This window comes from Sarcophilus harrisii, chromosome 2 (assembly GCF_902635505.1).
Source record: "Sarcophilus harrisii chromosome 2, mSarHar1.11, whole genome shotgun sequence".
Lineage (NCBI taxonomy): Eukaryota > Metazoa > Chordata > Mammalia > Dasyuromorphia > Dasyuridae > Sarcophilus > Sarcophilus harrisii.
Window position 1 is genome coordinate 628300944 of NC_045427.1, and position 22984 is coordinate 628323927.

At 48.0% G+C, this 22984-nt stretch overlaps 1 protein-coding gene across 1 annotated transcript in view; it reads right to left on the reverse strand.

The window, feature by feature from the left end:
• Nucleotides 1-22984, reverse strand: part of MMRN2 (multimerin 2) — a 45942-nt gene that overhangs the window by 12547 nt on the left and 10411 nt on the right. The window contains exons 2-6 of the mRNA XM_012540992.3: nucleotides 8076-8204; nucleotides 6838-6944; nucleotides 5913-5993; nucleotides 4447-4620; nucleotides 1921-3771 (exon numbers count right to left, since the gene is read on the reverse strand). Coding sequence (XP_012396446.1) covers nucleotides 1921-3771; nucleotides 4447-4620; nucleotides 5913-5993; nucleotides 6838-6944; nucleotides 8076-8204 — 2342 coding nt within the window. The remainder of the gene's footprint in view (nucleotides 1-1920; nucleotides 3772-4446; nucleotides 4621-5912; nucleotides 5994-6837; nucleotides 6945-8075; nucleotides 8205-22984) is intronic.

The following is a 22984-nucleotide window of genomic DNA, read 5'->3' on the forward strand; positions in this document are numbered from 1 at the left end:
ATCAAGTCCTACCTTCTACTGGGGGCCTTTCCCAGTGCCCCCTCCCCAACCGCAGTCAGTGTCTTCCCTCTGAGATCACCATAGGTATCGTGTGTGTGTGTGTGTGTGTGTGTGTGTGTGTGTGTACTTTTTTTTGAAAGCTGTCTCCTCCATTAGAATGGGAGCTCTTTGAGGCAATGGATGGGATTTTTGCCCTTCTTTGTAACCCTAGTGGTTGGCATGTAGTAAGTGCCTAATAAATGCTTGTGGATTGACTACAACACTAAAATGACACAATTCCAGTTGTATCTGACCCTTTGTGATCCTATTTGGGATTTTCTTGGCAAAGACACTGGTTGATCATTTTCTACTCCACTCACTTTACAGAAGAGAAAATTGAGGCAAACAGGGTGAGGGGACTTGCCCAGGATCCCGCGGCTAATGAGTGTCTGAGGCTGGATTTGAACTCAAAAGATGAGCCTTCCTAACTGCACTGTACCACCTAGCTGCTCCCCAAATAACAATTACTGTACCTAAATCTATCTTTGGTGAATGTATTGTGGTATGTTCACTCTTGTCTTAAAATTATGCTGTTATTTTAGACTCATGTTTGCATCATCATTATTTGGAGTGCGCGTATATAGTAGAAATGAGATAATATATTTCAAATTCTTCAAACATCTAAAAGTGTTATGTAAATGTTAGTTATTGTTATTATTATTACAATTCGGGATCCAGGATCATTGAACTAGGGGGAGAAGGGACCTTGGTTGTCATCTAACACAACTCAGTTCACTGTTCACTATGAATTCACACAGATAGTAAACAGAATTCAGGTACAGATTCACTGCTCTTTGCAAATATTTCATTTAAAATGAAATTTTTTAAAACTTCAATTAACCAGGACCTTCTCACTTAAATTTCCCAGTTAGGCAAGCAACTTCTCTTAGTTACTCTAGGCCTCAGTTTCCCCATTTGTCAAATGAGGGGTTTTGACTTGACTTGTGGGATCCTCTTTCTAGCTCTAAATCTATAAACATATAAAAACAGTTTAAAATGCTACAGAGCAGTCAAGAAGGATTAAAAACTTGAGAAAGGACCATTGGATTTAGCAATTGAGACATCCTTGGTGACCCGAGAGGAGACAGACTGTGGGGTTGGAAGCTGGATTGGAAGGGGCTAAAAGTGAGCTGAGGGTGAACATGTGGAAGCACCTGGTGTAGTACCATAAGTGAGCTAATTAATGACTTTCTGGGGCTCAGTCACCCGTCTTTTGTGCTGTAGTAGAAATACCACTAGGTTTAGATTCAATCAAGAAATATTTACAAAGTGCCTACTATGTGCCAAGAAGTTTTGGTTCAAATTCTGGCTACTAATGTGAGAATTCTCTTGAATGTGTAAATACTATGTAAACACAGGGAGATAAAATGGATTAAAGAGCCCTCCCTGTCTTCCTTTAAGTAGAAACTAAACTCCTATTTTCTACAGGGAGTTTTTCCCACCCCCTCTTAATTCCAGCATCTTTGGGCATAGAGGAAGCACGGGGCCAGGATTCAGGGAAACTTGAGTTAAAAATTGTCCTTAACTTCCCAGCTGGGTGATTCTGGCCAAGTCACCTCACCCTATTTGCCTCAGTTTCCTCATCTGTACAATGGCTGGAGAAAGAAATTGCAAACCAGTCCAGTGTCTTTGCTAGATATATCTGCAAGTTGTCTCCCATACTAGAGGAATGGAAGCTCCTTGAGGGCAAGAACTGTCTTTTGCCTGGCACATAGTAGGTGCTTAATAAATATTGATTGGTGCATGAATTGGCTATCTCTGAATTTAGACACGTTCCTTAACTTTTCTGGCCCTCATTTCTTCATCTGTTAATCTGACCTCTAAGGATCCACTTTGTGGAGACTTCCCCCACCCCAGCATAGAACACCTCCCAATTCTTACCTTCCCCAAGGAGCTTGGGGGCCTGGTCGCTCCTCCCGTTCTCGGGGAACGGCTGCTCTCCCCATTTCTCTACTTGCTTCTTGTCCCTCTTTCGATGAGACTCCTCCTCTCTCCGTTGCTTCTTTCCCTTTTTGTCGAGGATGGTCCAAAGCTTCTCCAGGTCCAGACTGATGTTGGTGGCCACTAACTCTCCGTAGTTGCCAAACAGGCCCTGGAACAGCTGGAGATGCTGGCCCAGGTCCTGCTTCACGGCCCTGACATCCCTCTGGAGGCTCTCCACGGAGGGGACGAGGGGCGGTTCCCCAGCAGGACGGCAGCACTCTTGGCTGTGGCTCATCTGGGACTCCATCTTCTCCATCTGAACACCCAGGAGCGTGATCTCGCTCTTCAGGTTGGCCAGGTCGTTTTCCTGAAGGCCGGCCCCATCGGAGGCTTCCTGGTTGGGTTCCGGGTGTTCCGCCCTGCTCTGGACTTCTGCCTCGGGCTGCCCGGAGTCCTGTGGCCCAGCTTGGCCAGCACTCTCCAGTACTTCCACTCTCTCCCCGAGGGCCTTCAGGTCCCTGGCATGTTCTCTCAGCTTGCTCGAGGTATACTCCAGGGCATCTTCCATCTGAACGTAGGTCAAAGACAGCCTGGCGTCCTCCTCGGCCATCTCCTCCAGCGCCTCCTCCCCAAACAGGGTGACCAGCACGAGCTGGTGCCTCAGGGCATCTTCCAGAAGGGAGCTGAAGGAGTTGTTGAGGTAGCGGATCTCCCGGAAGACGTGTCTGTCCACTCGCCTCAGCCCATCCACCTCCCCCGCCAGGGCCTGGACTTGCCCCTTGAGCAGGGCCACGCTCCCCTTGGCCCGGGCCAGCTCCTCCTTCTGGGCGTCCACAGACATGGCGAGGTCCTCGGCGGCATTGCGCAGGGCCTTGATGGAAGAGCTCTCCAGCATCTTCTGGTCCTCCAGGGTCAAGTGGGTCTCTTCCAGAAAGCGAGTGGCATTCCTCTGGTCCTCCCGCAGGAGGCTCAGGTCGAAGGAGAGTTTCTGGCAATTGCAGTCCTTCACGTACTTCATGAGGTCCGAATGGCTCCCCTGCAGGTGGTGGAGCGTGTAGTTCAGGTCGAGGATCTGCCTCTCAAAGTCTTCCTTCATCTCCTCCATGATGAGGGACTTCTCCATCAGGATGACCCTGAGCTCCTCCATCATGGTTTTGCCGCTCCTCTCGGTGCTCATCACCTGCCCCTCCAGCCGGGTGCCCAGCTCAAAGTTCTCGTCGGAATCTATGAAGAGCTCCTTGATGTCCTCCTCGTGCTTGGCCAGGGTCTCGTTGAGCTGCCGGAGGGCGCTCAGGAGCTCCTCCTCCCTGCGGCCGGAGGCCCCCCACAACTCCGAGAGGTTGCTCTGCAGCAGCCGGAGTTTCACCTGGGTGTCCTCCTGCTCCTCCTTCGAGTCTGCCGCACTGCCGTTGCTCAGGAGCAGGTGGGCTTCCTGGGCCTTCTGGAGTTTCTTCACCTTCAGATCGGTGTCCGCCCTGACGGCAGACAGGTTGTGGGTCAGGGCGAGCTGCTGGTCACGCAGCCGGCCCTCCACGTCCTGCCGCAGCTGGTGGACCCTGGCGGTGTTTTCCTGGACTTTGGATTCAAACTTGGTGCCCAGCTCCTGGAGGTCGGCCTTGGGCGCAGCGGTCTCCCGGAGCCTCTCGATGTCCCGGCGGTTGGTCTCCACAGCGCGCGACAGGTTCGTCACCGTCTCAGAGAGCTTGAGGAGGCTTTCGTTGAAGCTTCTCCACACGGGGCTGAAGTGACTTTTCAGGAAGGTCTCCAGCTGGGATGGCAGGGCCTGCTGAAGGGATGGATCTGCAGACCCTGTAAGCAACAGAAGGGAGGCTTTCACACTGGGCCAGTTTGGACGGCTCTCCTTCTTGGAGATGGAAACTTTCACACTGGGCCACGGCTCCCCTTCTCCAAGATGGAAAGGCGGGCCTTGATGGCATACTCAGGCCCAGAGAGAGAAGATCCTCCGCCCCCAATCCCAGCTCGCCAGCTAATATCGGGTCACTGAGGACCGTCAGGATGGCAACCATCATCTCCCTGGTCCCTGGTGTGAGAAGCCAGGCCTCCAGACCATGAGAAGGGGCAGATTCTGCCCTGGAGCCTAGGTAGCCACATTCTGGGAAGTCTTTGACCAGCTGGAAGTGCTTTATATGATGCCCCGAGAGGATGTGGTAAAGCAGGTTGGAGGTTAGATGCTATAGGGCCCAGCTCTATAATTCTGTGGTTCTATCACCTTTCCCCACACTTCTCACCCAAATACGTGCTCAGTTATGGTCTAGCACTCATTTCTCTTCATATCAAGTTATTGGAGTATCTTCCTTATTGATCAGTCAAACAATCAATATTAAATCCCTTTAATTAATTAAATCAATTAAATTTAAACTTAATTAATTTTAAAAACTAAAAGCAATGTGCTAAGTGCTAGACTTCGGACAAATTTATACCAGTGACTACGGTTACCTCGACTCGGAATTAAAGCTCACTTACCGAGCTCGGTTAGATTTGCCTCTATCTCTTCAGCTGTATAGTTACTTTCCAGGGACTTCTGCAGGTCTAGAAGGTTGCCGGTTGCCTGGTGGATGTCATTCTGAAGGTCTTCCAATAGATCCTCCTGTTGTTCAATTGCTCTCCGGAGCTCCATGGGCTGGCTGGAAGGAGGGACTGATTACAAGGTAGAGACTAATTAATATATTGGTTCTTAGGGTGGGAGAAACATATCCCTCCTCCTTACCCACAGCTTATTTTATGAGGGATCATTAGAATAGAGGACTCCAGCATTGCAATGGCTGTGAGCTGCTCTATGCTAATTCAGTTCATTGTCCAGCATTTAAACTCAATTCTGGGAGGTACCAATAATACCTTCTTGGCTCCTTCCAGGTCTTGGTCACTTTTTGAAATGGAACCAAATTTTTCCATTCTATAAGAATGTGTCCGTGAAGAGAACAAAGGACATAGCTTTTTATCTTGTACTTGATGAGAAATGGCAACCACAAGAAAAGGCAGAAAAGATTGTTTCTGAAATATGGCCCCAGCTTTCAGTGGTTGGAAGTCTCCATCGGGCAGCTAAGAGAAGTGATTATTAATAACAATGGCTTGGGGAGATCCAGAATCTCCCCTTTTTGTAAAGTCCTCATGTTGCTGATAATAAGATTGGATTCACTTTTTTTTTTTTTTTTAACAATCTTATTCAGAGCCCACTCAGGTGGGTAAGCCATTAAGCTTTTTTCAGATCTGGGCGGGGATAAACTCTTTGAAGAGATTGCCAGAGGCTGGACACAGGGTACAGTAGTCTAGATAGAGGGATGGTCTTTCTATGACATGATGTCACTCTCAGCCCCTCATTGTCATACTCATTCTATTATTATTATTATTATTATTATTATCATCCAATCAGAGTTGATCAATACCCTCAGAAACACCTTTTCCCAAGGGCATAAAAGCCTGAATGAAGACATCCTTTTATTAAAATCTTAATAAAATTTTAATAAAAATCTTTTTATTAAAAATGTTTAGGGCATTTAGTGTTATGATTAATTATTTAGAAATTATGTCTCTTGAACCTTTTAAATGTCACAAAGCCAAGGGATTATTTGGATTAGATCTTGGTACCCCAAGTGGATGTGAATGGAAATCTCTCATAAAAATGCATAACATATGTATATGTACCCCCCCATATATATGTCTTCTTGTACATAGTTACTGATACGTAGTTTCTTCTATTCGATGATATGATCCTTGAGGGCAAAAACTTATTTTTACCTTTGTGTCCCCAGCACCTGACACAGAGCGAGTGCCTAATAGATATTTATTTACTTGTTGACTGAAATGTCCCAGTCATGGCCATAGACAAAAGCTTCTAGAGAAGGTCAGATAGGTGCTGTCTTCCACCCCCTGAGGTATATAGCAGTCGATCCCCACACACCCTAGTTTTCCCGAGCAGGAAAGTATCAAACCTGTTTCATATTTCAAGGCTTCTTCCCCAGGGTCCTGCTTCTTTTTACTCTGGTCGTCCACTTCTGAGATCCCTGAAGGGTCTGCCAAAGAGAGGTGACAGAGGGGCTCAGATGGAGAGGGGGCACTCAGAGAATCGGGGGATGGCCAGGATGGGACTTTCTACCCACTAGGCCATCAGAATCTCTCCCACGGTCAGGAAAAGGAAGAAAATCTGAGATAAAGCATTTGATGGGGGAAGAAGGAATAAGCAGTAATGGGAAGGGGAACATTGAATTTAATCCTAGATGGCCCCTCTGTGATCATCTCTTCTGACCGCATCATTTTACAGATGAGGAAACTGAGGCTGAGAAGGAACACACTTAAAACACTGCTCAGTTGCCAACCTGAGTGCATTACTAAACAGTAATGGCTGACATCCACAGGTGGTTAGAGATAGCTTTCCACAGCCGAGGTGGGTTGTAAGGTCTGTGAGGGGGGAATTAGAGAGGGAGACTGAGCGTGCTAAGTGATGGAGTGGGTGTGGAATCAGGAAAACCTGAGTTCCAATCTTGCCTCGGATACTTGCTGGCTGTGTGACCCCAGGAAATCATTTCACTGTCGTTTTCCTCAGTTTCCTCAATAGTAAAAGGGGAATGGTAATAACAGCACCTACTTCTAAGGGTTATTGTGAGGATCAAATGAGATAATATCTGTGAGAAGCATAGGACACAGGGTTTGGCACCTGTAGGTTCTGTAGGGAGGCTGTTTCTGTTCCTTATCCCCCCTTCCCTGAGTTAGAAGAAAGCTAGGGCAGACAGGAAGTCACAAGGAGGCGGGGAGGGGGGTAAGATTCCCCTTTGTCATCTAAAGATACTCCCCAGGAATTCCATATCCAAGCCTCCCCCTCCTGACTCCCCATCCCCTAGACCCGGGGGCCAGTCTTACCGTAATGTTTGCAGTCAGCACCACTGTACCCGGGACAGCACTTCCAGACCATAGACTTGTGCACTTTCTGCTTCACCTGGTAAACGGGCTTCAAGGAGACTCGGTACCTGGAGGGGCACGAAACAGTGGGCAACCCATGCTGACTCAGCCCTGGAGAAAAGCTGCGGGGGTGGAGGGTCACCCTCCCCTCCATTCTTCCCAGTCTGCCCCATCTTAGCAGCCCACTCTCTCCTGCTGCTTCTCTCTGCCCGAAGCCTTCTGGTTCCTCCCAAGCCAGGGCCAGACACCTTGAGGGTTCCTCTTGGTGCTGGGTGAGGAGGAGGAAGAGGAGGAAGAGGAGGAGGAGGAGAAAAAGGAGAAGGAAGAGGAGGAGGAGGAGGAAGAGGGAGAGGAGGAAAAAGAGACAGAGACAGAGAGACACACACAGAGACAGAGACAGGGACAGAAAGAGGGAGGGAGGGGAAAAAAGGAGGAAAAGAGGGAGAGAGAAAAAGAAGCTGAGATGGAGATACAGAGAGACAGGTAAATAAATATGGATATAGATACACACACACACACACACACACATATATATATATACAGAGAGAGAGAGAGAGAGAGAAAGAGAGAGAGACAGAGAGACAGAGACAGAGACAGAGACAGAGACAGTGAATCAGAGATAGACATACAGAGACAGAAGCAGAAACAGAAATACAGAGAGAAAAAGAAGACACAGAGATACACAAAGACAGAGAGACATACACACAGATAAAGAGAGACAGAGGCAGAAATGGACACAGAAACACTCTCTCTCTCTCTCTCTCTCTCTCTCTCTCTCTCACTCGCTCTCTCTCTCTCAACTATGATAGTCAAGAAAGAGAATAAAAAGATACAAAGAGACACAGAGACAGAGACAGAGACACATACAGAGAAAGACGCAGAGAATTTTATATATATACATATATATATATATATGCAGAAAGGAACAGAGACACAGAGAGAGACAGAGGTACAGAGACAAGAGACGGACAGACAGAGAGACAGAAACAGACAGAGACACAGAGAGACAGAGAGAAAGAGAGACAGAGACACAGAGATAGAGAGGGAGAGACACACAGAGAGAAAGACAGAAACAGACAGAGACACAGAGAGACAGACAGAGAGACACAGAGAGAGAGACAGAGAGACAGAGACAGAGAGAGAGAGAGAGAGAGAAAGGAAGGAAAGACAGACAGATCCACCCCCTGGATCTCACTCACATGACTTTGACCTTCTGACAATCAGGAGTCCCGGGAGGGCAAGGCTGCTGAGAATGGACAAGGAATTTCTCGGTTTTGCAGGAGGCTACAAAGGTGACCAGCTTGGACTGTTGGTAGGGGCACCAATTACTAGGAAAAAAAGGGGAGAAGGATCAAAGAATTACGCTTTAATGTTCATTTTAGAGACTCAGAATCTCGGCATTGAAAGAGACTTTGAAGATCCACTTCTCTGACCCACCCACAAAGGGAATGGCCTCTACAATATTTCCAACCAATATTCATCCAGCCTCCCATTAAAGACCTCTAGGGATAGGGAGTCCATTGCTTCCAGTGGGAGCTCATTCCATTTGGGGGCAGTTCTGACTGGGAGGTTTTCCTCTGGTTAAGCTAAAATCTTCCTTTCTTCAGCGACCATTCATTAATCCTGTTTGTGACCTTTGAGACCAGGCTTTAGATCCCTAGACTTTATTCACAGAACCAGCCCATTGGGTGCTTGAGTACAGCCTTCAATTCCCTCCCACCCCATCATTCAGGGGATGCTCATAGTTCTTACCCACATGTGCCATAAGCCCCTTCCCCTTCTGTAGACATTTGTGAGGACCTCCTAATACCTTCAGCCCCACCCATCCACAAAGTGCCTAGTCTAGTGTGGCTTTCTGGGGATCCATTAGCACTTAACCTAAAGTACCCTCTTCAGAGAGAGAACCTGCATTATTAATTCCTGTTCTCCCACCCACCTCCATTTGAATAAATGCTCCCATGGAGGCTGGTTTGGAAGTCCCCACTGCTTCCCAATGCGGGATTCTTAGCTTTTTTTGCGTGTCAGGGACCCCATGGCCAGTGTTTGGACTAGTAGAGGGACCCCTTCTCAGAATAAAGTCATACATTCATAAAAATAAAATCATAAAATCAGAAAGGAAATTAATTGTACTGAAACATAATGATCCCAAATGTTTTAAATGACTAGCTTCCAGATGCCACGTGAGAATCCCTGCTCTGGCACTGTTTCCATTTGGAATGTTTCTTGGAATTTGCCAGTCTCAGTCTCATCAGCTGACATGCTGAAGTACTTGAGGGCTGCTTCCAGGGGAAGTAGAACAATAAGAGTAATGGAGAATAATGAACAAGGAACACATCACTCTCCTCCCTTCTTCCTCCTCTCCCAACTTTCTACACTGTTCTAGAGGTAGAAGATACATGTCAACAAAGCCTGCCTGGACTCAACAACAAGAAAAACTGGCAGCAGAACCAGGATTAGAATTTGAGAGCTTTTCACTGCCCTATGGCTTTTGGTGGGAGAGCTGTCTCACTCTCCAAAAGATCTGTCTAGGCAGATGATGGATATGAGGATTAGGAGGAAACAGGGTCAAGGTGGGCTGCCAATCCTGGGGTGCTTGTGCCTTTCTGAGAACTCGGAACTTTGTCAAGCTCTAGGTCTTAACTGTCTTCATATTTTAATAAAATAAAAAAATGGACATGAAAAAGAATTTAGAGCCTTTTAATTCATTGAATAACTTTTGGATTTAATTTTGAAGTTTTTAAATTTAATTTTTTTCCATTAATAAAAATCTATTTTCTCCCTTCCATCTCCTCTAATCAATAAAAAAGACAAAACCATTGTAATAAATCTGTCTCTAGTCTCTGTTTCTCTGTCTCTCTTTGTCACTCCCTCTTACTCTGTCTCTGCCTCTGTCTCTGACTTTGTCTCTCTGTCTATCTCTATCTCCCCTACCCCGACCTCCTTCCTCTCTTTTCTCTGTCTGTCTCTGTCTCTGTCTGGCTGGTTCTGGCTCTTGTCTGTCTCTGTCCCTGGGTCTGTCTGTCTCTGGCTCTCTTTCTGCTTCTTTCTCTCTGTCTCTGTCTCTCCCCTTCCTTTCTCTTCTCTGTCAGTCTCTATCTCTCTGTGTGTCTCTGTCACTCTTTTTAATTAATTTATTTTTTATTTTTTAAAATTTAATTGAATTAATCTCAGATCTCTTTAATTCCCCGTCCCCCCAACAGTGGCAAGCGCGCTGTCTCTGGAGTGAGAGACCCTTCTTTCATCTGCCCCCCATGTTTCGAGGGGGTCCCCGCAGCGCCGCAGAGCAGCCGGTGCTCTTGCCCCCTCCATCCGCGGACCTCCCCGGAGCCTCGGGAGAAACCACAGCTCGCATTCCCCGTTGGGACAGCTGCCGGGGGTCGGGGGGCAGGAGCACGGCCTTCCCTTTGCGGATGAGGAGGCTCCGGGCCGCAAGTGGGTCCGCAGGGGACCAGGAGCCTTTCCACCGCCCCTGCTGGGGCTGTGGCGCCTTAAATGCTCCAGCAATTGACAGGTGGAGCCTCAGGGACTGGGGAGACAGAGTCAAAAAGGAAACTGCCCTCAGGGAATTTATAGGGGGTGGAACAGCCAGGTGAAAAAGGATGTAAGGAGTCAGAAAAGGTGTCGGCAGAATGGATGTCAGAGCTGGCCTGGAAGCCAGGAGGGTCTGGGTTCAAGTCCTGCCTTGGATGCCCATTGGCGTCTTGAGGGCCTTTCCAAAGCTTCCCAGTTGAAGAAAAAATGCTGATCTCTCTGGAAGGAGTTTCCGCTTTGGGGAATTCCTTATACCAGTCATTACTGGTCCTCAGTCCTTTAACATCATCAATAATGATCACGATTAAGTTTTATTATTATCGAATGCTTTAAGGTTTGCAGAGCACTTTATATGACAACCTGTGAAGAAAATATTCATTTTATCCACATTTTACAGATGGGGAAACCGAGGCCCAGAGAGACAAAGTGACTTTGCCCGGCTCCCACAGCTGGGGAGTGTCTGAGCAGGATCCAACCCCAGCTCTTCCGGCTCCAGCTCCCACGCTCTTGTGCCAAACCCTGACACAATAATTTCTAGAGCGTGGGTGGGTGGGTGGAAATTGGGAAGGAAACCAAATATGTTTCTAAATGCCAGACTGAGTCAAGGGGAGGGAGTTTGGAAAGGTTTGGAGGGGTCCCTGATGTGAAATGTCCCATTGTTGTAAGAAATGGGCGAGGGACAAGGGGCGGCTTTTTGAACTCTGTGTGTGTGTGTGTGTGTGTGTGTGTGAGCACGCGCGTGCGTTTCGTGTAGAAACACAGGAACCCAAGTACTGATAAATCCCATTTCGAAGGAAATCTGGCCTTGGGAACAATGGTCCGCGTCATAAATCACGGGTGGGAGGAGGGGGGCAGGGGAGAAGAAACTTGAGGTTTGTCCCAGCAGAAGGGGCCGCCTTCATTCTGCTCAGTTCTAGAGGGGTGGGTGGGGACACCGAGGAAGCGGCAGCTGGCCACGGAGTCAGTACGTGCTGACCGCTCCTTGGCGGAGCAGCCTTGGAAGCCGGTGGGTCCCTCTCGCTGGGGCCAAGCCTAGCGGACCACCTGTCCCCGTGTGGAGGAGGAGGAGGAGGGGATTCTTCCTCCCGCAGGGTCTGAGATCGAGGTCCCAGAGCTGGAGATCACCTCGTGTCACAGACCCAGAGATGGGTCAGAGGGGCCTCAGTCACGGAGGCAGTGAGAGGCCGCAGGAGCCACCTGGTCTGGAAGGCTTTTCTGGGAGTCTCTGGTTCTGAGAAAGGTCCAGCTGGGAAGGGGCGGGGTCAGTCAGGGCATCAAAAAGCTGTGACCCTCCAGTGAGGACGCTGTCATCAGCACATAGGAGCCTGGGAGCCCAGGCGGTGAGAAGAGGATCATGGCCAAGACTAGCTCTGGAGATGGGGGGTGAAGCTCCAGAGTTGGATTTCCCATTCAAGGGCACATTCCCTGGGGTTCTCAGCTGGAGAAGCCATGCTTTTAGGCTTGATACCTTGATACCCATCATGCCCCAAGATCCCAAGAGCTGCATCAAGGCCCCCTGCCCACCCAAGCTCTTCTCCCATGGAGCAAAGGGGCAAAGAGAACGAAGGGATATTGAGCTGGAGCCCTGGCTCACACAGCAGCGTTTGTAAAGCTCTTTCTGCATCCCAGGCCCTCAAAGCTCTTTACAGCGATTATCTTATGTGGTCCTCAACAACCCTGGGGGTGGGGGGTGTTATTATCGTTACCTCCTGCATTCCTGTTTTAAATGATCCTTTTTCCTACTGCTCTAATGTTGTGTCATATAATTGACCTGGCTACAGGCCAGGAGGAAGAAATCCACAGGGAATAAGGAATGGAGGCAGTAGAGCCCGATCCCTGCAGTCCTCGGGGGCTCCTCCTGAGACTGTGAGCTTGGGGGATCTTCTTGATGGCCCTGAGCACGACCTCTACACCCATTTGTCATTTACTATACGTTTGCTGGATGGAAAAGAAATAAAACGAGAAGTTACTCAGTCCTTCCTGCTTCAATGATGATGAGGATGAGGATGATGACAATGAATGATGCAGTGGAACTGTTTTCTCTCTAGTGATAGTGAGAGACCGTGAGCCAGAAGGACCTTCACTGGCTCTCCAAATCCCTTTCCCTCATTTAATAAAGGAAGAAGGGGAAAAAGCAAAGTACTGTGAGAAGACTGATGAAGTTGACAGCAGTGATCCTCACTCTGTGTGTGTGTGTGTGTGTGTGTGTGTGTGTGTGTGACCTTCAGTGAGTCAGATAATGTCCCCAAGCCTCAGTTTCCTCATCTGTAAAGTGATGAGCTTGGATTAGGAAGTCCTTGGTCTATGATCCTATGAATCAGAGAAGTGAGGAACTTATCCAGTGTTTTGTGACTCTGACTTGACCAGGGGCTCCAAGTGGGCTGGCATTTAGTGCAAGTGCCTAGGAGGTTGGTCTAGTTGGAAGCTGGAGGGAGGGCACAAGAAGTTTGGTTGGAATACTGTAGTCTAAGTGGTACAAGGAGGGAGGTGGAGCAGGAGAGGGAGAGAGAAAGGGGTGCAAGAGTTTATTTTTACTCTTCCTTTTCTCCTGGTCCTTGGGTGTGGAGCTGGTCCTGGATTCAATGGGAAAGTGACTCAACTGATAAAAAGTTAAGCCAGCTTGGCAGCGTGGGTGGAAACAATGACTGATGTCCAATCCAAACAGCAGCATGCTCACCTTCCTGCCTTGGGCCTCCCTGAAGGGCAAGGCTTGGGAGGCAGCCTCTCAGGAGACCCATTGCCAACAGAAAGCCTTGGACCCTAGAGTGAATGGTTCATCCACTGAACAGAGAAAACCAGCTTGTCCAGCTGGAGCTCAGTGGTTATGGCTTGGGATAAACATTTGTCCGCCAGGCTAGGTCATGAGATGTGAAGGGAGTGTAGCCTTTGGAGCTGGGAAGGACTGCAGAGGTTATCTGGTTTAACTCTCCCATTTTACAAATCAGGAAACAGGTCTAGACACATGAAATGCTTTTCCAAGGCCAAACAGGTGGTAAGTGGAAAAGTTAGGGCTCCAACCTCGGTTTTCTGACTACAGATCCTGTACTCTTTCCAAGGAGCCTGTAAAACCAAGGAGTGGGAAACCCTGACAGGACTACCGTACCTCCCGAACCCAATCGTCTCTGGTCCTTAATTCAGTTTACTCTTACCAACCAACTTGTGGTCATGAAGAAGCTCTTATTAAAGTTACTAAGTAAGTGCCAAGAAAGGGCCAGCTGGGTGGTGCAGTGGAAGAACTCCAGGTCTGGAATCAGCAAGTCCTGAGTTCAAATCTTAGCTGTGTGACCCCGGTCAAGTCACTTCACCCTGTGTGCCTCAGTCTCCTTATCTGTAAAATGAACTGGAGAAGGAAATGGCAAACCATGCCAGTATCTCTGCCAAGAAAATCCCAAATAGGGTCATGGAGAATCAGACATGAATGAACAATAACAACCACAAGTGCCAGGAGCCAGCGCTTTCCACTTCCCTGAATACTCAAGTTCAAGGTTTTTAACTCTTTAATTGTCTAGACCCTTTGGGTAGGAATTCTATGTTCCTTTTCACAGAATGAAGCATAACATAAAGCCCATGGGGTTATGAAAGAAGCCAGTAATATTGAAATGTAGCCAGCCAAGCATTTTTTCCAACTAGTTCATGGACCCAGCCTGAGAACCATGGACCTAGCAGAAAGGCCAAGGGCTTCCCCAAACAGCAAAGGAGGCCCCGTGCTCTTACTCCCCGGCTGACCTTGTATTGTAAATCACGTCTACTTGGGCTTCATCTTCTCCTCAGGAAAAGAAAGGCCCTGGGCTCCATGGCCTCCCAGGTCTCTCCATTTCTGAAGCCTAGGAGCTATAATGGGGCTCAAAGAGAATCAATCTGCTCCATGTTCCCTTCCCCTTGGGTCAGGTAGGATGGGATGGTTATGGCCTCCAGGGTTTTCAAAGCTTCGCAGTGAGCGTGTATAATGGCTGTTCCATCTCCATGATGGTCTTGAGTGGAAAATAAAAGCCACCGTTTCGGACGGGCTCCGGCCTGGTTGGTCTGCTACTCCCAGCCCTCTCGGAGCCCTGGAACCCAGGGCCCCAGCTCCTCCAGCTGAGCTCCCCAGGCTCAGGAAGAGGACTTTTCTATTTCCACAGCCCATTGAGGGGAGGGTGGCAAAGCTTCTCAGACCGGGGAATGGGCAGATATCTCTCACCTAGGGCAGAGTAGTATTTGTAAGGGAGAAGCAGGGCGGCCCAGGGGATAGAGAGCTGGCTTTGGAGACAAATGCTTGAGTTAAAATTCCTGCTTCTGATACATCTGGGCTCTATGACCCTCCAAAAAATCCAAGAACTCTAGGAAAGTCTGCAAGGCTATAAAATACTGAGCAGGTGCCAACCTACACCAGCAGAGGGAGCTTCCTCATCTGAGAGTTCCCTAGATCAATGAAATCACAGATCTAATCCAAAGGAAACAACTCAATCCCATATTGGGGCCCAGGATTCAGCCCCCCTTTCTCTCAGGCAATGCTACGAATGACCTGAAATGTTGCTCCAGACACAGAATAATAAGATCTAGAGCCAGAAACTGGCTGAGGGGTCAATTATACTCAAAGATGGCTAGTAAGTGACTATAATGTGTCTGGCACTTTGCTAGGCTAGGGATACAAATCAATCAACAAGCATTTATTAAGCACTTACTGTGTACAAAGCACTGTGCTAGGCAACAGATATACAAAAGCAAAAAACCCCACTGGATCCTGCCCTCAGGGAGCTTCTATTCTGCTGGCAAAAGAAAAGGGATCAGGGTGGAAATCCAAAGTAGACATCGATTAGCAAATACAAAATCATTCCAGAAGGGAGAGGGCAGTGTGGAATGGTGGATGGAGTGCTGTGGGTAAGAATAGGGAGCTGGGTTTGATTCTTGCTTCAGTTCTTGCTGTGTGACCTTGGGCAGGAGATTTACATCCCTTTGAGCTTCACTTATCTCAAAAGGGCAGGTGGACTCAATGACCTTCAAGTTCCCTTCCAGACCTGAATCTAGGATCCTGTGGTCTTTGGGAAGAATACCAGCAAGAGGAGAAGATAGCGGTGAGGGGAGGGAGGCGAGATCAAAAGAGCCTCCCAAAGAACATGACGCCTGAGCTGAGCTTCAAAGGAAGGTCTCCCTACAGGTGGATGGAGATGCAGAAGGAGTACTTCCTGGGCTTGGGGACAGGCCGTAGACCTGCATGGAGGCCGGAGATGGAAGTCAAGGTAGAAGAATCTCAAGCAGTCCAATTTGGCCTCACAACTTGTACATGAAAGGGAATAACATGAAAAAAGTCCAGGAAGTAGGAAGAAAGAAGTCAGCTTGAGAGAGGCTTTAACAGTCAGACTGAGGACTTTTAATCTTAACTAAGAGGCAAGAAGGAGCTATTGAAGGTTTTTGAGCAAGGCAGCAGCAGAGTCAGAACTGTATGTAAGAAGATTATTATGGAAGTTATGGGGAGGATAAATGGGAAGGGGAAGAGGCTGGAGACAGGGAGACCAATCAGGAGGTTATCATAAGAGTCCAGGAAAGTGGTGATGAATGCCTGAAATCAGTTGTTGGCCATGGGAGGAAGAGAAAGAAACGGCTACGACAGGTGTCACGGACATGGAATCAGTAGCATTTGATTGGCTAAGGGGGATGAAGAAGAGGAAAGAGTTAAGTGTGAATGAGTCTCGGATAATTCAAGAGAAATAATGGAGGTTGGAGGAGGGATGGATGAGGGGGCCGAGATGGGGATGGTGGGCTCCATTTTAGACTTGTTAGGTTGGAGAATGATGTTGGAACATCCGAGTGGGGATGTCTAGCAGGCCATCGGTGATGTAGAAGAGTTCAAGAGAGAGATTAAGACCAAAAGGTAACCCTGGGAGTCATTTGTGTGGAGATGATAATCAGGACTCTGGGCTAGAGGACCCAAAGAGGTATTTCGTTCAAGTCTTGTCATTTGACCGACAAGGACATTGGCCCAGAGCCTGTCCCTGGTCTTGAGGTCACAAAGTAAGATCCACAGAGTCGTGGTCCAGAGCTGGAAGAGACAGTATTTCCAGGCAAGCCTCAATCTTATAATTGCCCCCACTAAGCTCCATTCCTGAAAAAGAAGGGAAAAGTATATTTTCTCATCTCTTCTTCCTAGAATCTCGAATTTAGGGAGAGATGAGAGTCAGGGTATTCAGTCTGGCCCTCATATCTGAGAGTCGGGTTAGATGAGGAAACAGGCCCAGGGAGGTCCCAGGTCCCGCAGACATCAGGGCATTCAGGTTTTGGAAGGAAGGAAATAAGCATTTATGAAGCACCTACTGTAATGCCAGTCACTTTATGACTTTTTTCTTATCGGCTCCATTTACAGGTGGGGAAACTGAGGCAGGCAGCAGGTAAGTGGATTTCGGGAGGCTGGGTTGAACTCCGATCTTCCCAGGGCTCTGCCTACTGCACCAGCCAAGCGCCTCTTGGCCTGCTGCTTTCAAAGCCTCGCTCTTGCTAGTGGAAACTTAGTCCGTGTTTGATTGAATCTGGGCTGGCAGCAAAGGTCAGCAGGGCCTTGAGAACATGCTCATTCCCGGTTATTTCTTTTCCCGTCTTGTTTTTGGCTGTAGCTTTGACAGCCCTCACTCGGAGCTGGCCCGAACGGCCACTTTCCTGAGAAGTGGCAAAGGCCAGTCCTGGGGGGGGGGGCCCTCATTGTTCTCACTTCCCTGTGGGGCCCGGCTTTCTCCCAGGCCAAGGATAGTGAGAGTTTTCCTCTCCAGGCAGCCCCGCTTCCCTCCCCTGCCCAATGTTTATCTGTTCCGAACACCCTGGTGGGCGGGCGGGTGTGCCCTCCTCTTCCTACAGGAACGCCACCCATTGCCCCACTTGTCACGGGCACAGCATTAGTATGGCATGGAGGGGAGGGCACACTGGCCCACTTTCCTGGCAGCAGCGGGTGGGCAAAGGGCAGTGGGCCTGGAGACCAGGTAGGAGTCAGCAGCCAGTTAGCCGTGCTCTAGATGGGGCCCAGGGATCCAGGAATTCATGGGCGAGCAGCAGAAGCCTGGGAATGGTTAATGACCCAGCCAAGTACACAGAGGGCTGGGGGCCTCTGTGATCCTGGGCACCTTAATTCTGTTTCCTTATTTGTGAAATATGGGGGATCCACTAAGTGACCTCAACCTCCCAGCTTTAGAGCTGTGACCCCATGCAGAAGTAATGAGAAAACGTACCCCCCCATTATTTTGTAGAGGTGCAAAGGATCTATGGGGCTAAAGTATTGTATGTACTCTTAGCCATGGATGCAGTGCTAGGCCTGGAGTCAGGAGGATCTGAGCTCAACTTTGGCTTCAGACACTTGCCAGCTCCATAACCTGAGCCAGTCTCCGCACTCTGGTGCCTCAGTTTCCTCATCTGTAAAATGAGCCAGAGAAGGAAATGGAAAAACACTCCAGTATATCTGCTAAGACAATTTCAAATGAGGTCAGGAAGAATCAGACGCGACTGAACAACAGCAATATGTACTGGTAGATGTGGTTGCTATACGTCATTGTTGGCTCTTCTGAATTTCCTTCCCCTTTTCTATGATTTATCTTCTGTTACAAGGGGAAGTGGAGACATAAAAACAAGATATATCAAAAATTAAAGAGAAAGGGCAGTAAGCAGTCAGAAAAGTCACCTGATCGGCTTAAGAGCACCCTTTCATCATGTGGCTTTATTGGATGAGGGAATGCACGGCTAATGGGGATAGGTTTTTGTTTTTTTTTTTTTAAATAGTATCTAGCAAGTTGATATCACTTTAGGGACTGCAAAGAGCTTTACAAATGTGATTTCATTGACAATGACTCTGGGAAGTAAGTACTGCTACAATCTGCACTTTACAGATGAAAAATTGAGACAGATGGAGACTAGTAACTTGTTCAGGAGCACACAGGAAGTGTCCAGTTCTAGATCTGAACTCAGCTTTCTCAGGCTCTAAGCCCAAGGCATTAACCATTAAGCAGCTTCTCTGCCTTTTTTTTGGGGGGGGGGTGGATATGTTTATTTCATCTGTTTCCTTCTGAGGAAACACCAGCCACTAATGCCTGTCAACACCTGCTCTACCCCTTTGAATTTTAGAGAGTTAAATGACATCATCATCATCTTCATCACCAATGTCATCATCCTCATCCTCATTATCATCATCATCATCATCATCATCATCACAACTGGCACCTTGGAGGCCTTAAGGTTTGCAGAGCGCCCCACCTGTGCGCTCTCCTTGTGTGCTCCCACCAGCCCTGAGAGGAAGTGCTGCTCTCATCCCTGCCTTACACCTGAGAGATTTAAATGCGCCCTTCCCCTGAATTCCTCTGAAAGGCTGCTCCACATGGAGAACCCCTTCTCTCTATTTTAAAAAACAGATATTGATTTTCTTTTCTTTCCACCCTCCATGCTATTGACAAAAACAAACAAACAAACAATTTTTTGTAACTTGCTTTTAAAGGCTCCCATGTCCCACAGGGAGAGAATCCTCCTTGGCTTTCCTGAATCTGAAGTTGGACATTTGTCCCGACACAAGTGAATATTGGGAAATGTGGATAGAGCTGAGGGAAGGGGAAGGAAGGGACATCTCTCAAGGGACTGCCTTGTCTGAATCCTATCTCTCTTCCACCAGAAGCTCAGACTTAACCCAGTACCCCATCTCGGATAGATGAGTTTTTCCTTATTTTGTTAGGGCCCAGGCCCCACCTTATTTCCCCACTGACTGTTCACTATGTACCACATCCTGATTTCTGGCTCTCCCCTTTTGAATTATCTTACCCTATTAGAATACAACTTACTTGAGGGCATAGACTGTCTTATTTGTGAAACCTGCCTGCTAGTGCTTGTATTTGTATGTCTAGCACTTAGCAGATTGCCTGGAGTACAGTTTAAGTGCTTAATAAACACTCTACTCTTTTTTGTCTCTTTGTGTCTCTCTGGTTTTTTGTCTCTGTCCTTTATCTCTCTCTGCCTGTTTGTCTTTCTGTCTCTGTCTTGGTCTCTGTGTCTGTCTCTTTCTGTCTCCGTGTTTGTCTTTCTCTCTATCTCTGTCTTGGTCTCTGTTTATCTTTGTCTTTGTCTCTGTGCCTCCATCTCTTTCTCCCTCCATGTCTCTGTCTGTCTGTCTGTCTCTGTTTATCTCTGTCTTTGTCTCTGTGTCTCTATCTCTTTCTGTCTCCGTGTCTCTGTCTGTCTGTCTATCTCTCTCTCTCTGTCTCTCTCTCATTGTATCACCCTGGAGAAAACAATAGCAACTATCTCCAAGGTTGCTATGAGGATAAAATGATATAATAATATTTGTAAAGCAATATAGTAGTGCTAGTGATTATTATTATCATTAATAAGTCTTGTCACTTATTACTGGGGTAAGTCACATAATTTCTCTTACCCTCAATTTCTCCATCTGTAAAATCAGATCCTTTCTTGGTCGGGACTTGTGATTCTAGGGCAGGAATGACTTTTCCTTTTTCCTGACATCTCATCCCCTTGTGCGATTCCCAGCATGGAGTGGACACATCCTAAGTTCCTGTTCCTTTGGCTTGGGTCGGTTGGCCTCCAGGGCACCTCCTTAGTCTGCTGTCCTGTCTCTGGCCACAGGGGCGGGAAGCTAAGCTCTCTGGAGATACTCAGAGTCACTTGGGCAACTGGAAGGGTGGGGAGACCCTTCAGCAAGTAAGGAGGAAGCTCAGGTTTAAGGGGGAAGATAATGTTCACAGACACGTTCTATTTGGAATTTTTGCGGAACATTGGGTAGAGAGGTGGGACAGTTAGCGAAGAGGGCTTGGAGCTCAGGGGAGAGCTGACGAGGGAGGCAATAGGTAACCCCCTTTCAAGGCTCTTTTCACTATTTCTGGCCATGTCTTTCCCTTTAGCTTTCTGCTTGCAAGGAATTAACCATGGAAGCCTCTTTTAGCTTGAGCTTTGGCTTCCTGTACTGATAGTGGCAGTTACCTACTACACCCTTCTGGGGGGCTATAGGTTCTGGCTCTTTTTCTTTTGACTTGTCCTTGTTAATTTTCCTAAAGGAAATTTACCTCCTGTGACACTTCCCTTCTCTTAGTCTCAGTTTCCTCATCTGTAAAAGGGGTTTGCCAGATAATCTCGGGGTTCTTTTCAGATCTAAGTCCTGTGATAGGTAAAAGACAAAAGGATGAATGGATACATAGATGGAATAATAGATAGATAGATGATAGATAACTGATAGATGGATGATGGATAGACAGATATTAGCTGGATAAGTCGATAATAGATTAATAGATACATAGATGAGAGATGAGAAGCTAGCTGGGTAAATAGATGATAGGTAAATGGTACGTAGATGATAGAAAGATAGATGAATGATAGGGAGATAGATGGATAGGACAGCTGGGTAGATAAATGGATAATAGGGCATTGATTAAGCTCTTACTGTCAGGCACTTTGCTAAGCCTTAGGGACACCCACAGAAGCAGACATTCTCCTGCAGGAGGACAAAGGCAGAGGAGGCGGTTGTGGGGAGAATGGGGTCCCTGCCTGGGTCCCGGGAGCCCCGAGAGTGACACAGCTAGGGATGAAGGGAGCTTGGCTGTGGTGGTCTGGGCTAAGGACTCGCCAATCAGGGGAGCAGGCCCCCAGATGGAGGCTGATGAGTAGAGTGAGTAAAACCAGGAAAATAAACTAAGTTCAGGCCTCTTTCCACTGTATCCAGCTCCATCTCTGTTGCTCACTAGCCCAGGGACTGTCGAGCCCTCACTTTCCCTCTCTCTGTGACTCAGTTTCTCCTCTCTGATAGAAAAAGGCTTGGGCCCCAAGTCCTACGATCCACACTAGTGACCAGTCCAGACTTTCCTGGCCATTCTGCCGTCTTGGGGCATCCTTGCTGGAACCTGCTGGCCTTGGAGACCCTGAGGTCTGAACCCAGCTCGTCCTCCACGTGCCTGAGTCGCTCCATCTTGCTCAAGCCCATGTCCCCAGTGGAGGTCTGTTTCCAGGACTTCACAGCTCCCAGCTCATTGGCAGAGCTGAGATAACACCACATTGGGAGGCCAATAAACAGTGGACACTTTTCCGGGCCTGGCTCCTCGCTCCACCCCCCTCCCTGAGTAGAGATTGCTGACTCATCCTTAAGTGCTCCCTCTTCTTCCCTGGGGGACAAGGGGGATGACCTTGACTTCAAAATGAATAATACAAAATAAAAGAAAGTCCCTTGTACACAGCCTAAGGCATTAAAGAATCAGAGAGAATAAGAGCTGGAGCCCAGAAGCCCTCGGGGCAGTCCCATGTCCAGGCCAGTGACCAGCAAGTGCTGCTTGAAGACCACCAGGGACAGGGGGATCACTCCCTCCAAAGCCAGACCATCGACTTTCGGACAGATCTATGTGTCAGGCAGTGTGGGGCAGTGGGTAGAAGCCCTCGATTTAATCACTCAACAAGCATTTATGAAGCTCCTACTGCGTGCTCTGGAAATAAAACAGGTCCCTGCTCTTGAGAAACTTAGAATTTAGTGGGGATGGGGAATAAGGCACAAACTACCACATACGAGTAAGATTTCTACAGAAATTGGGGGAGAATCAATAGAGACAAAGCCTTAAAATTAAGGGGGATTGGGAAAGGTTCTTCCTGGGAGATTTTATCTGGGACTTGGTGGGAGTCCAGGAAATGGGGACAGAGATGAGGAAGGGAGCGCCCCATGCCAGAGGGACGGCCAGAGGAAATGCCCAACCCGGACATGGGATACTCTGGTGTTATCTCTGGGTTGCAGAGGGTGTGTGTTCATATTTCTGTGTGTACCTGTGTGGGGACACATGTATATGTGCACGTTTGTGTGTGAGAGGAGGAAGGCAGAAGGGCAGGGCAGGAGCTCAGGTTGTAAAGGCTTTGAATGACAAAGATTTTATTTTATTATATTTTATTTTTATTTATATATTTATTTATTATGTTTTATCCTGGAGGTGACAGGAAGTCAATCCAGTAGGGCGAGTCATCTGGTCAGAGCTTAATTTCATAGCTGAATGGAGGAGGGGTTGGAGGAAGGGTGGGATCTGAGGCAGGCAGTCCCCACTCCCCCCCACTCCCACCCCAGCAGCTAATGCAATCGTGCATGCAGCTGAGTCACAGGAAAGAAGGGGTGCATTCAAGACATGTTCCTAAGGAAACCAAGAATGATTACGGGGTGTGAAGAGGGAAAAGTCAAAGATGGCACTTTGTGTTCAAACCTGGGGGACTAGGAGCGTGGTGATGTCCTCAACAGTAATGACAAAGTTACTTACTACAGAGTGACCTTGGACAAAGGCCTGGACCTCTCCAAGTTTCTGGAGTGGATGACCTTGAAGGTCTTGTTTAATTCAAACCCTGCAATCCACCAAAAATTAGGGGCAGCTAGGTGGCTCAGTGGATAGAGCACCAGTCCTGAAGTCAGGAAGCCTGGAGTTCAAATCTGGCCTCAGATACTTAACATTGCTTAACTGTGTGACCCTGGGCAAGTCACTTAACCCCAGTTGCCTCACAAACCCAAAAAACCCTGTGATCCTGTGCAGATTTCCCCCATATTGAGCCCAAATATGCCTTTTTTTCCAGCCTCCCTTCATTGCTCCCCAGTTTTTTTCTCTAGGGC